The following is a 15,130-nucleotide window of genomic DNA, read 5'->3' as shown; positions in this document are numbered from 1 at the left end:
GCTGGCTCGTCTTCTTCTTCGTGTCGGAGGAGATTTTCTCTGAATGGAGACCGCATGTAGCCATTGCAAGCGCCTCTCAGTCATTAAACCAAAGCACTGACAATGGCTGGAACTTTTCTGGCCACCAAAAAAGAATAGAAATGGGGAAAGAAGAGGAACCGAAAAAGAAAAAGAAGAGGAGATCAAACTCCTTAATTGTTACGCAGAAGGAGACCACTGAGGGAGGTCCGATGGTGATGGTCATTCCAAACCCAAAAAAGAAGAAAGAACAACAAGAGAAGAAAAAACCAGAGTAAAGTGAGAGTAACGGTTCCCACTACTCTTGGCTTCAAGAATGGATGGCTAAAAAATGATAGAACCTCCTTCACACCCTATCTACTTCAATTAATAAAGTAGAAGAAACCAAAGGAGAAGCCTTGAAGATGTAAGCAAGCTCCCCTGTAAACAAACACACCTTGAGGAAGAAGACTTATATGGTTGTTGGAAGCCTTTGAGAAGAGCTAAGGTAAGTTTTAGGAAACGAGGAAGAGGTTGGGGAGAAGGGGTAGAGGCCTGCAAACTTGGGGAAGCACTTGTCTACAATCTCGTTAATCACCTCACAGCAAGCATGACCGATTCCAATCGTGCCCGTTTAAAAAGACGTAAAGAGTTCCTCCACACATCCAGGAATGAGGGAGAAAGAGTCCCAACACTCTTTCACCTATAGATCGATTGGAAATAACTTCCTGTCATCCACTGGTGGCAAACGAGCCTCTGTGACTGCCGCAGACCGAAATCAGCTTGCAGGCGGTGGCTGTGAGATTATGGGAATTGCGATTTCCCAATCTCCAGGGTCTTGTACTCTTTGAAGTTCAGCATACCTCACGAAGTCAAAGTAACACGTAAGCTTTTGACCAATTATGTGGTGCTATGTTATCATGCCACATCACCCGAAGGTATTAAATGACATATCATCTGCCATGGTATTAAATGCTGAGTAAACCCTCCACTTCAGTTTACCTGTTTTTATCTTATTTTCTTTTTATGATTGATTTAGGTTATTTTGTAATTATTTTTTAAAAAATATTAATTTCCGGTTTTAAAAATTCTAACGCATTTCATTTCATTACTTTTACTTTAATATAATAAAAATATAAATTTGATTATTAATTATTTCAAAAATATTTTTTAAATATAATTAATACTTTATTGTAATTAATACATTTTATTTTACTTTCTACCTTTTTATAATAAAAAAATAAAATTCGTATTAATTAATTTAAATAATTTATTCGTAGCTATTTAACACCTTTTATTATCAACATAAAATATTTTTTAATTAAAAAATATTAAATTTTTTTAGATTTTAAAAATATAATTTATCAGTACTCATTTTATTACATTATATATAAAATATTTTAAAATATAAGTTATTTTTTAAAAATTATTTAATTTATTTAAATCATAAAAAAATTAAATTTTTTTAGATAATAAAATTTATATTTTAAAAAGTTTTTCATAACTAAAAAGTATATAAAATATTTTAAACTATTATAAATTAAATAAATATTTTAAATTATTTTTAAATATACTTTTTGATACAACTTGTGTTAACGTGGCGTAATACTCTTCAGTGCTGATGTGGCATGATGATGTAGCACCATGTAATCGGTCAATGCTTACATGTCACCTTTGACTATACACATGTACAATTGACCAATCAAAGTTGAGTATTTGTGCAAATAAGTTAAAAAAATAATTATTTGTATTATTATGTTAAAAAAATTGATAATATCCTACAATTTCCTTTTATGAAACATATTTATCCAACAAAATTTTTACAATTCATCATAAGAAGTGTCTCCTAGGGGCGAGAAAATTTCTTAGAACCATTTGCACCAGCGAAAATTCAAATTTACTAGCAGTGTATTGACAGTAATGGCATTCCGACAACGAATTTTAAGTCACCGGTCGATGGTTTTTTTTGTTTCAGAAGCTGATTTTAGTGGGGAGGGGCGGGTGAACGTGAACTCAGTGGAGAGGGCTAAGAGGTAGTGGCCGTGATAGTTGCACTGACAAGAACAGCATTCAAGACAAGATCCGATCGAGATCGTCTAAGAATGGATTTTCTTGTTTTCTGTAACCCTTAATGATAAGCAGAGACGAAATTTATTGATGAATCCGATGTGTGGAACATTTTTTACTGACAGTACTGGTATGGCCAGACAATTTTCTGAGAATGGGATCTCAGCGCAGGTTGCTCTCCGACTACGGTCTGGTGTTTGCTGAGTGATGTCAGAGTAATCTGAAAACGGTAGGGTCTGGCATGTCTTCACGTCTAAACTTGCCTTCAGCTGGGAGGTGATAGGCCCATGAAAGTAACGTCGTTCAGGGAAAAGGCTAACCAGAGCAGTCTGCCTTGCAAAGGAATGACGGTGGAAATGATGGTCTCGACCGGCCGGAGTCGCGAAGCCGAATCCAAGACCAACGGGGACCACACAGCCCATGGTGAAACGCTGGTGGTGCAGATGACTCGTCTGGCTTGTACTCATTCCAGGTAAGATAACCAATCCTCGCCGGAGCGCGGTCCTGGATCGTTTTGGAAACGATGCCATGGAGATCGAACACTAGCTTTCGCTCTTGCCGTCGTGATGATTCCGACTTGTTTGAGCCCAGGGCGAACTCTACACTCCGATCTTGCAGTCGTGGTGGTGAGTTCAATTTTCTGGGGAAGAGAAATGAGGAGGTGACAAGATGGGGGTGTCTGTAATGTTTGAATGTGAGGTTGAATGACACGGTGAGGGTTCTTGCAAGAAGGAGATTGAAGCTAGCTTTGGTGGTACATTTGTGAAGTTGTTGATATGAACTGGCAATGTCTTGTGTGATTAGCAATAATATTTAAACCATAAGAGTTGACAGAACAAGAGAGACGAGTTCAGACTTGAGATCATTCCTGTTTCTGTTGTCAAATCTAGTAAAGTTATTGACAACCAGTTCCAAGATCAGAACACAAGGCATGACGAGGAAGATAGAAAAAAAAAAAAAAAAAACTTCCAGGGAGAGCAGCAGCCGGGCCGAAGACAGGAGAAGCAGAAATGGAGGGCAAAAATGAGATGGAAGCCGAACTGAAGAAGGAAACCGAAAAGACGGAATGGGATGGGCTGTCTGCAATTCGCTGTTAATGGGTTGCACGAATTTCCTTATATCTTAAAACTCTCAATCTCCTATATTAGAGTTCTAATCGAACTACTCATCCTGACCTTAGGCAACGTCTAGATAACGTCCCAGTTCCCGTGCACATCAATGGAAGAAGGGGATTTCCCTAAAATACCCATTTAAAATAAATTATTTTAAAAAACACTGACGTCATCAAAATATTTCTAAAACTACTTGACTGGTCAAATGCCTATGTGTGCAATCAAAAGCGACACGTAAGCACGCCATCAGTGCAGTAAACATAGATTAACACGTCATTATTTTTCCACGTAATCTGACACATAAACTGACACATCATTAAATAAAAAATTAAATATTTTTTTTTTTAAAAATCAAATACATTTCGTGCCACGTAAGCCCGCACTTGTGTTTTTTTTCTCAAAAATCTCTCTTTCCTCGATCTTTCTTCTCTCTCTCGCGTCTCCTCTCGCTCCCTCTCCTCTAGCCGCTACTGCCGCCTCTCGGCCTAGCCCTCGACGCCCCCCCCCCCCCCCCCCCCCCCCCCCCCCCTCTCAACCGCTCTCTCTTCGTCTCAACCCCTTCTTAACATGAGACAACCTTTATGCAGGCTATAGGGAATCGTAGCTTCCATGTCACGGTTGCCTACTTTCAGACGCCGATTCAGGAACTTGGTGAAAGTTTTATATCTTGAAGCGATGGAATCTGGTGCCTCGAGTAAGAACGGCGAGCAGAGTACCAAATCCGGGAGGAAGATAACTAGGTCGAGAAGTGATGATATAAGACGAGAAGAGGATGCTTCAGAAAGACCAAGTGACATGGGAGATGTAGTTCGATTGATACTCTATCATTGGTTTCTTGGTTGATGGTGGTCTGTTTGTACATTTCTTGCAGATGTGCAGCAAAGATCATATTTTTCTGGGAAACTATCCAAAACTAGTATCAAACTCTTGACAGTTACAGGTTAGACAGTTTATAATCATGTTGATGTAAGTTCTACTCCAAAAAGATTTGCATTACATTCTTACAGAGAATGTTACTTGAGAAAGGATCATATCAGGATCATATCTGAAGAATTTACAGAGAACTTAGTAGGTTGTGATTGTGTTAGACTTCTGGAATTCGCCTTCGACAGGATAGATTTTGATGACGATAACGGCTGTGATGAGGATATGATACTACATGGGTAGGATGTAAATGAGCTTTCCACATTCCAAGTTTCATTTTGCAGGAAAAAAGAAGAAAAGCACATTTCAAATTCAAATTCTAATTCCAACCTCTATGCATCTATAGGACTGCCACTATTTAAGGATTTGACACTCGCTTGGCTCAATGTTAAGAGAAAGTTTCTGCTGCAATTCGAAGCTCAAGATAATTTGATGAAATTGAGTTAAAAGAGTCCATCCACTGAAACCAATTTCACCACGTAGCATTAGATTTTATCCAAGCCAAAAGACGTACTTTCATGAGAAAAAAAATCAATAAATATAACAAAAGAACAGAAGAAGAAACCGGCGGCGAGAGGGAGAGAGAAGAAAGATCGAGGAAGAGAGATTTTTGAGAAAAAAAATAAGTGAGGGCTTACTTGGCACGAAATGTATTTGATTTTTTATTTAAAAAATTATTTAATTTTTTATTTAATGACGTGTCAGATTATGTGTTAGATGACATGGAAAAATAATGACGTGGTAGATTGGCACGAAATGTATTTGATTTTTTATTTAAAAAAATTATTTAATTTTTTATTTAATGACGTGTCAGATTATGTGTTAGATGACATGGAAAAATAATGACGTGGTAGACGACATGTCAATCTATGTTTACTGATGATGTGGTGACACATAAGCAGTTAAAGCTTACGTGTCGCTTTTGACTGCACACATAGGCATTTGACCGGTCAAAGTTGGGTAGTTTTAGAAATATTTTGATGACGTCGGTGTTTTTTAAAATAATTTATTTTAAATGGGTATTTTAGGGAAATTCCCATGGAAGAATTAGATGAAGAAACATTTCCGGAACTGAAACTTCCTCTTGGGTACAGGTTTCGTCCCACGGACGTTGGTCTCTGAGAAAAAGAACCCATTAACAAGGACGAAAACAGTAGAAAAGAGAAACCCACCAAGGAAGAACCAGATAAAACGTCCACAAAGGTACCCAGAAACACAAAACTCACTAAACTCTCTCCTAACTCTCCTCAATCGGCAACAGTGTCACCCTTCGAAAACATGATCTTCAGAAGAAGCATTATAATTTTATAACTGATACTTGAATTTTATCGTTTGGCCTGCTTTCTTCAACTTTAATGAAGCTTCTTCAAATGACTCAAATAATGAGGCTTGGAAGTTTTCTTTCTTTTGACTAGCAAATTTCTCTCTTTTACCCAGGTTAAAAGAGACTGTCCACTGTCTTCTACTTTCTACTGTAACCTTTTATATTTGAAAAACCTCTTTGATTTTGACCATGAATATCTAATCAAAGTGAAGCTTACACTAACACTTTGACACACTCCCTTGAAGCTAAACTTTGAATAGGATTTCACATCCCCTTTTATCACATTCCTGCATTCAAATTAGTAGGATAATGAAACTCAGAAGAAAGTGATATTAATCTCTTTAATAGTATATAATAAGTCCCCATAACTGAGGAAGATGAACAAGAAAAACTCCTATCTGTCAATTAGACAATTAAAGGTAACAGCCACTCTTTTTGACCTGGGAAAAGTTTGACAATATATTACAACTTGACTCGTTATTCCGCCTTATAAATCTCTAGTAAACCTTCCTGTAAATGGTTAAAACTCCATGAATTCCCTCTATGGTTTTATTCAACATCCTGTAAGTATCCAGTATCCACTACCCAAAAAAGTATCAGTTTCATTGATGATCATGTTAGCTTCTTCAAATCTTCACTGTAAAGTGCTCTCATTCAATAAGCTTGAGTAGGTTGAGTGGGAGGAACCTTTCAATAGGAGAGCAGCAGACTTGTCATGAGAGCAAGAGGTACCGTATAAAATCTCCTCTAACATGTTTGCTTCTGTAAGAAAATCTCTCTGTTTGTCGTTCATCAAGTACTCAACTCCTATTGTATCCATTTGTGGGAAATCCTCAACTGCTAATGGAGGGTAAGGGAAGTGATCTTGAAGAACTGTGCAGTCTGTCATTACTCTGTCCTGCATTGGAAGAAATAATTTGATTCAGAACATGCTAAAGAAATGGCGTTGGTAATGTTTCTGAGCTTTGTTTGATCTTTATAATTAGCTTGTTTCCCGTAACGAGATTTTCATTTTAAGATTTGAATCAAGAATGTAGCAATCCGTTTAAACTTTAAATAATAAAAAAAGTGGAATATTTGTAATTACCATTGCTGGCACGGACACGGAGTCTACACGCACTGGGGATGCATTCGTAGAGCTGTCCCCTTCCTCTGTAGCAGATATCGACCATTGTCGATGATAGACGACGCCATTATCAGTGGGGGAACCTTCGGTCACTTCTGAAGAGCAAGTATCAGATGGAAACCTCGAATCATCTCTCTCGTATTTCTCTGCTCCATCTTCTCGTTGTTGAACGCCATTGCGGGATAAATACTCATCTTGCGCCCATTGTGATTCGTCTCCTGGGTTCCTTCCTTGTGATCCCTCTTCAGGTTTCTGCCGACACGCAACCTTCTTGAAAATTCGACACAATGCATAAGCATCCTGCAGTTGTAAACCCACTATTAAAACGGGTGACTGAGAGCGATGAAGATTGAGCTGGTGAGCATTAAGAGATGATCAAATTAGGATTATCTTGAAAACCCACCTTCAGAACAGATTCGGATTCGATAACTCGATACTCATGCATGACCCAGTTGGTGCGAATTCCATGGGGAGCACGCCCTCGGTAGTAAACCAACGTCTTTTTCATACCCAGAGCTCGTTTCTGAGATTTCACTATCCGGTCTTTCCCAGTCGCCTTCCAGTACCCAGCTTTGGTCGCTCGATTGGTTCGAGCGCCGTTGGGATACTTGCGATCTCGAGGGCTGAAGAAGTACCATTCCATGTCATTGCTCGGCAAAAATGACTTATCTGGTGAAGAAGGAGATTGGAGTTTCACTGGATGAAGTCTTAACAAAAACGACATGAAACTAGTACGAAAACATGAGAATTTCAGAGAAAGAAGATCAATCACCTGGCAAGTCCCAAGGTTCACATTTGTAGAGGTCAACATCTGGGATGATTTCGAGCTCGATAGGCCGGCCGGTGATCTTCCGATCGAGATAGTAAGCAACCAGTTCCTCATCAGTGGGGTGGAAACGAAAGCCAGGAGGAAGAGTGACAGGGGCCATGGATGGAGGCAAAAAACCAAAGAGGAAAGAGAGAGAAAGGATAAGAAGAGGGGCAGAGGTGCATGTTAATGTTTGGGGAGGTACTAAATAGACACTGTTTGGGATGGCGAAATGGGAAGGATTCAGAAGGGTGGCAAGTAATTACGAACGTATCATTGTGAGTGCATGGAAAGGAGAGAGAGAGAGAGAAGGAAAGAGTAATAAAAATATAATTAATGGGAATTTGACGTATTGGGAGATGGGTAGGGGTAATCATAGGAGAGAGGCGCCTTTGGCTTTTGCAGATTCTGTTTTCTGAGAGAAAACCCATATGGAGGATAAGAAGCTTCTCTTCTTTTGTCTGCTCATAAACTAACAAAATCTGAGGCCACCCTAAAAGGTCATCTGGGTCCATCAGTCACCTACCCTCTCCCTTAACCTTCCTCTCGCCCATTCTCCTTCCCTCTTTAATGGCTTCAGCCTTTAAATTAGCTGCCTCTACGTTTAGAGCTTAGGAGTTCTTGAGTCCTTAAACCAGCAAATGTAGGAAAGATGCGAGCCATGAAAGTGTGGAATCGGTAAGGAAACCTAACTGGTAGTGGTCAAACGCAGGTAAGGTTGAAGGATGATTGATGCCAAGATGAGGAGGCCGCAGAAATGGAGTCTCCCTAACCTGGCAAGACGCGGCGCCTTTTCCTTTTTCTGTCCCCTCTGCTTTTGCTTTTTCTTGTTTTCGATCACAGTCCCTTTAGAACCTTTTCCTTAAATAAATATAATTTTCATATGAACAAAGCCATGCACAGTCCTTTAATCATGAGTTTCATAACCATGCAATCTTTGACTGGTCCTCTCTCTCCTCTTCTTCTCCATTCAAACACGAATTAAGTTACAGGTACTCTTCGCCCCCAACAATTGATCTCTCTTCCAGAATCGAAACGCGTTTGTAAAAATAGTCGCGGAATGGGGTTAGATCTTTTGCCGAAAGCTCCTTTTCCATCTTTTTACCAACCGCCCATCTCCTCAGTATTCATTCACTGATCAGTCTTCTTTGCTTTGCCCGCAAAGAGATTCCTATTCTCCCAAAATTATTAGAGCAATAAAGAGTTGTGAGAAAGAAGAACAAAAGAACAAAAAAAAAAAGGTCGAATCTAAATGCAACTAATAATATAATGGATGCTTCCACGTTAATAATCGCATTCTCTTCCAGTTCCCTCCCCATCACCTTCTGGTAGAATTAGTATTTCATAGATAGACAAGATGATTGAAATCCACCCTCAAATGGATCAGAATTTTTTAATGAGATTTCGTCATTTAAGTTTGTTTATATAGGATGAAGCAGACTTCTGTAAGCTCTGGGACTGTAGAATACTGAATCCCACATAAGACATCTCCAACGTCTCTGTCCATGTGAGATGTAGCGATCAAGCTCTACCCAGAAGGTCTTTATCAGAGAAAGAAGATGTAGCACCCGATTCGAAAATGTCGGCTGGGAAGTGTAAAGATGGGTGACCAGATTTTCCCATCTTCTCCCTAACTGTAATAGCCAGCCACCAGATGAAACAAAACTGTCACAAAAGGGACAAGGATTGGATCTTTCTTTTTCTCTCTCTTCCACTCCTCGTTCTTCGTTTCAACTTATACAATTCCGGGATTTAACAGTATCAAGGAAATCTGTTTGCTCAGGGACGAACATCCCCTCGAGTCTTGAGTATTCCCCATGTGAAGTACCGCCATGTTTTTGCTGGAACGGAAGAGCTCCATGTGACCTCTCAACCTTTTTTAAATCGTAAAAGTGGAGTTAAATCAAGCTCAAACAGAAGATACGAATTTTATAAATGGAGAATCCTTTGATTCCAAGAATGCGAAGGATTAACAGGCTGTGTCACCCTTTCGATTACAAAATAGAAGAAAATAAAAAATAAAGGAGCTAATTTGTGCATAAACAATGAATTTAAGCTCAGCAATGAGATAAAAAGTAGGAAGAAGAGAAGGATGGACATGCTGTGCTTTTTGTTACTGTAACTCTTTTTCTTTTTTGAGGTTGTTTTCATCAGTTCCCTGACGTAATGACATATTGTTATCTTGATGTGGATAAAGTTCAGTAGATATGATTTGTTTAAAGTAATATTCTCTCTCTACGTAGAAATATAGAAAAAATCTGCCCAGATTTTTGCCCTATTTGCTAAGGCATAGTCATGGCCAAGAAAGTGGAGTATTCAAGTTGCAGGGGCAAATGGAAGGCTAAAACCTATCATGGGTCTGGCTTTATGCCAAAGAAACTCCTATTGAACTTGAGAGGTTGCTTGTTCATTTTGTGTTGGACGAGTCATCCAGAGGCGACACGGACGAGTTGGTGACTCATTGGAGCAGTGAAGGACATTATGCATTACATGTTTTCTTTATTTCTTATTTCATGAATTATAAGTAGGAAGGCCTCTAAGGGCATTATTGTGATAACTTAGATATCGGGCCTTGGCTTTAAGAGGCTATCGAAAGTAATGTGAATTAAGCAGAAATTATCAAGGATCAGCGTTCTCCTTTGTGGAACCTAGGGTTGGCGTTCTCCTTGAGGAAGCCAATGTGCAGGACTCCCTTTGACGAGCCTGATTTCCTCCACTCCATTCGATTTCTCACTTCCCATTCGTTCCATTCCGTTTATTTCCCTCCAATCGTCAACAAAGGTCGACCGAGCAGAGCAAGGTGACCTGGTTCTGATTCGGAATTGCAAGAAACTCTCTCCCACCGTTGAATTACTCGATCTGTGGTCAGAGACCCCAACATTCTGGTTTTATCTAGTGACTCCACCCAAACCTAGTGACTTCAACCTTAAAACTCAAAAAGAAATTTTTTGAAACCCAGTAAGGGATCAAAAGACTATTGACTAAGTCAATTTTGCAAGTTCTATTACTAAATCCTGACCCAACTAAATCAACCAAATTGTAGTTGTGTAAAGGAACTATCTTGTACAATTGATAAATAGAGGAGGTGTAAGAGTAGTGAGGGGGGAGCCCATGCTTTCCTCATCTTTGATAAAATTGGAGGGCAGGGCCCCCCTCCCTCGATTATGTCATAAAAGGAGGTGAAGGGAAGGGCGAAAAACCCCTTCCCATAGTCAATCCTCTTACTACAAGAAATAAGACTTCTGTCAGCAAATTTTTAGTTGATAGATAATAAAGTTTTATTGGGAGAACTTTCTCCTAACGAATAATTTGCTAGTAATATTTGTTGATGTGTTTACGTAGGGAGAGGCTTCAGCTAGCAAATTTTGAGATTCGTTGGCGGAAGTCTAAGTAGGGAGTTTAAACCTCTACTAGCAAATTTCTCAAATTCGTTGATAGAGTTTCAATGCTCAGCCTGATTGTGAGGTATGCTATGCCAGTAAAATTTTCAATTCCTTACCATAGAAGCACCCACTGCCAAAGAATTTATCTAATTCGCTGGTAGAGGGGTCTTCTAAGGTGCAAACCTTGCTAGTGAATTGTGAAATTCACCAGTAGGGAGTAAATAATTTCTAATAAAATTTTTATTTCTTGTGTAAATTTTTTTTCCCTGTTTAATAAATATATTTATTAATATTACAACAACTAATTATATATAAAATAAAAATATTTAAATAAATTAATTATAATAAAATCCCATTTTTATAAAATATACAAATATTTTTAAAATATAAAAAATTATAACTTATATATATAAAAAAAACTATGCACCATCTATGGAAGGGTCTGGGGATGGCTGGCTCTCAGTCTGCAACTTCTAAAAGAACCATTGGATCTTCATCTCTATGTTCTTCGTTGTACGCTCATGTCCTTTAGCACGACACTCATGCTCCTCAGAACGACACTCAAAATCCTCAACACAATGTTCAACCTTCTAAGTCTAACATGGTATGTTTCTCAACTACTCCCAAGTTTGAGATAATTCCTCTTTAGTTTCCTCAAGCTCTATATGTACAATCGATTGAGATGAAAATGGTTGGGCTATTCTAACTATAGGCAGTTGAGCTAAACCCTACCCCTTAACATGCCTAGACCTAGCTTCACAAATTCGACCCACGATGGCACCTTCATCAACCTGCTCATCGACCTTAATTGCCTCTTGTACCAACCTTGCATCTCCTCCTCTGAAAAATAATATAAGATTATAATTATTTTTGCTTAACATAAAATATATATATATATATATATATATATATATAAGAAAGTTGATTTTATAATTATACTTACATATTCTTCTTCAAATTTGAGAGATACATACGAATGCATTGACACTTTTTAAAACTATAATACTAACAATAGTAAACAAAATTTTGAGTTTCAAATTGTCCTAAGGATAATTCAAGAGTTGTACCAGTATATTTAGTACTTGTGCAATTTTTTGGTAAGAATGGATATCCCAGACTTTGAAGAAAACTAGCATATACGTTAAAATCTCTTGAACAACCAATCACATTTTAGAAAGACTCATATTGTAGAAAAATTTATATTTCAATTTTCCAACTACATAAGCTAAAGTTCAACCTAGCATCTTACATGTCTTGCACAATGTCATGAATTATCATTTCATATTATGCTCAAAGATTTATATGCTCGTATTTTGTATGTATTATGTTTTCTTTTGACTCTAAATTGAATTATATCATATTGATATTATTATTATTGTTATGCATTGTCAAACTATTGGTACTTTGACTCTTCCCTTGTATACCCAACCTAGTAATACGGTGACTCGTCTTGTAACACTTATACGTACAAACACTAAAATCCATGTGACGGTCCTATCATATCCCCCCTCCACGATGGGTATTTTCTCCTCACCACATGAAAAAGATTTTTATATCACTTCAATATCTCAATATATAAAAATAATAATTTAAACTTCGAAGTAAAAAAAACATGGATTAAAAAAATTAATTCCCCTCGCCCCTTCCCCATCTCCTACCCTCCCTCACCAAGAAAAAGGACGAAGAGGGGAAGGAAAAAAAAAGGAAAATCAAAAAAAGTGGGGAAAGGAAAAAGGAAAAGCTCATGAGAAGGAAAAAAAGGAAAAAAATGGAGAAGAAGGAAATAAAGGAAAAACAAAAAACAGGAGGAGAAGAAAAAAAGGAAAACAATGAAAAATAGATAGAAATACTTATGATATAAAATAATCTAGTTCTTTTATATTAATAAGTTTATTTTTAATAATTTATATTTATTAGTGTTTTATATGCATAATTATATATTTTGATAATTAAGGAGTAGTAATTATTTGATTCATTTCAACAATATTATGTAAGTATACTTAAGCTAAAATAACATTAATCTAACTCTCCCTCCAACGGACAAAAAAAGGCGAGAAAGAAAAAAAAGGAAAAAGAGGGGAGGGGAAACAATGAAAAAGAAGGAAATATCGAAAAAAGGAAAAGTAAAAAAAAATAGCAAGAGGAGAGAAAAATGCAAAAATGAAAAAATCATAAATAATATTAGAGTATTTTTGAAATAACATTTTGATTAATTACTTTATTGGTTTACTAATTTTTCTTGTAGCATACTAATAAATGATTACTTTTTTATAATTATGATAAGAGTTAAAAATTGTTAATGATTTTAAATATTAATTATACTATTATTTTAAAATATTTATTGTGATATAAATTTCAAAGCAAAGAGATATAATTGTATAATTTGATTATAGTTTTGACTCGATAATTTATTATACTATTCATTAAGATTGTGTATAACATCAAAGTTTCCCTACCCCGGGGGGTGGGGGTGGTTTCTTTTGATCAAGAACCACTTAATTTCTCAGTGGTTTCTTATAACGACACAAACACAAGCAAATTGGTCAAAGAAAAATTCTTCCAATTGAAAATTTTTCCAGTGAGAAAATTAGTCAAAGGAAAAATGATTTTTCCATTGTATCATTTTCCTACTTCGCTTGATCTACTCTATTAATTTATAACAATATTGTCAAGCTTGGCCTAGTGTGGCATCAACTATTCACTTAACTTCTTCGGATTCATGCTGGAGACCTTGGCTTGAGATAGACCCAACCACATTCCTTGGAGGAGTCTACTTTGACTAGTGAGGCTTCCAATTTGAGATTTACTAGTAGCAAACTTGTACCCTAGTGGTACTAATATGGAGCTTATAATTAGAACCACTAATCATAAAATTGTTTCCTTTGAGTCAACTTGAATCTTAAATATGGACTTGAGTTAGGTGGGTGTTGCTAAGTTGAGCCCCAACAAACCATGGTTCGAGCTCGACTTAACTCATTGCATCCCTTAGGGGGTTAGTCCACAAAGAACTTGAATTGAAGTGAATAATTGAATTGAACTTAAATGAATTGATTCGACTTCAACTCATCTTTGGGTGTTAGTGTAGACGAGTTCAAGTGTACTAGAAAAATGATTCCAGTGTTAGTGCCCCCAAATGATAAGTATGATATAAAGAAGAGAATGAGTAACATTTTATATTATACTTAAATAGAATATATACCTAAACAAATAATTAACCAAAATAAACATGGTTACTACACTTATAAGTGATTTAACGCGTAATATTAGAATATATTAATATCCTAAATAATGAAAAATTATATTATATTACTTAATGATTATAGTTTATTATAAATTAAAACAATAATTACATGTGACTAGAATAAATTATTTAAAATAAATAAATAAATTAAAAATAACATAAGTGAATATAATAAATAAAAAAATTATTTTGTAATAACATAAGATATAGTTTAACATTAAAACTCACTATTTTAAAACAAAATAAAAAATACATAATAAATAAATAAATATATTAATTTATCAATAACATAATATATATTTTACATATTATTAATTAATAATATATTAACAAAAAATGAAAAACTAATGGTTTAATTAATTGGATAATTAAACCAATTATGACGATTGTTTAATTTTTCCTAACTTAGGAAAAATTAAACATCGTCTTCCTTAGCGCGCGTCGTCTTCCTCAGCGGCGGGCCAGCAGGCAACAACGACGGTACGTCGAGAGGGAGAAAAAAGGGAGGCCGAGAGGCTCGACTTCCCATGCTCTGCGACGGAGGTCAAGAGGGAGAGGAGAGGGAGGCCGAGAAGAGGGATGAAGGCCGACGGGGGGAGGGGAAAGAGTGGGAGGCCGAGAGAGAAGACAAGCCAGGAGGGCGAAAGGCTCGACCTCCCATGCTTTGCGACAGAGGTTGAGAGGGAAAGGAGCAACTCGCATCACCTTCTTCAATCGGTTGATTCGCAAAATAGGTATGAATCAGCTTTCCCCGATTTTTGCCTGAGCGAATGAAGTGGTGTAATCTCACTTCAATGTAATTCATTTTACACTAACGCCATTATTTAATGAACTAAGTAATACGAGCGAATTCATTCCACTTAAAGATTATTTTGTTTAACCAATCACCCATATATAAAATATATCAAAAATTAATTTAATGAATATATGTCTAAGATAAAACATGATTCAAATATTTTTATAATATTTATTTAAGAATTTTATTAAATTATTTGTGACATTATTCTTAGTCTAAATGATAATATGAATATTTATATTTTATTATTTGTAAATATTAAATATTAATTATTATTTCGTTTATTTACCTGAATTTCTGCTATATTTTTAATAAATTGGTAAATAAACAATATATAGAACAACATGCGAAA

The 15,130-nt window shown here is 36.4% G+C and overlaps 1 protein-coding gene across 1 annotated transcript; it reads right to left on the bottom strand.

The window, feature by feature from the left end:
- Positions 1–6,058: 6,058 nt before the first annotated feature.
- Positions 6,059–7,479, bottom strand: LOC137951234 (NAC domain-containing protein 54-like). Its single transcript, XM_068797820.1, has 4 exons — positions 7,323–7,479; positions 6,954–7,219; positions 6,512–6,850; positions 6,059–6,322 (listed from the first exon to the last, which is right to left on the bottom strand). Exons 1-4 carry the CDS (start codon positions 7,477–7,479, stop codon positions 6,059–6,061), a joined length of 1,026 nt encoding a protein of 341 aa, XP_068653921.1.
- Between the last annotated feature and the right edge of the window lie 7,651 nt (positions 7,480–15,130).

The sequence above is a fragment of the Aristolochia californica genome, unplaced genomic scaffold, assembly GCF_029961685.1.
Source record: "Aristolochia californica isolate CCGP_79_NKW_82.1479 unplaced genomic scaffold, dmAriCali1.0.hap1 SCAF_15, whole genome shotgun sequence".
Classification (NCBI taxonomy): domain Eukaryota; kingdom Viridiplantae; phylum Streptophyta; class Magnoliopsida; order Piperales; family Aristolochiaceae; genus Aristolochia; species Aristolochia californica.
The sequence above is the reverse complement of the archived record's forward strand: the minus strand, read 5'-3'. Positions and strand labels throughout refer to the sequence as shown.

Coding starts and splice junctions, on each gene's coding strand:
- LOC137951234 (XM_068797820.1), bottom strand. CDS start 7,479: ATGGCCCCTGTCACTCTTCCTCCTGGCTTTCGTTTCCACCCCACTGAT. Junction 6,851..6,953: donor AATCCGAATCTGTTCTGAAG/GTGGGTTTTCAA, acceptor TTACAACTGCAG/GATGCTTATGCATTGTGTCG. Junction 6,323..6,511: donor CCGTGTCCGTGCCAGCAATG/GTAATTACAAAT, acceptor CTTCCAATGCAG/GACAGAGTAATGACAGACTG.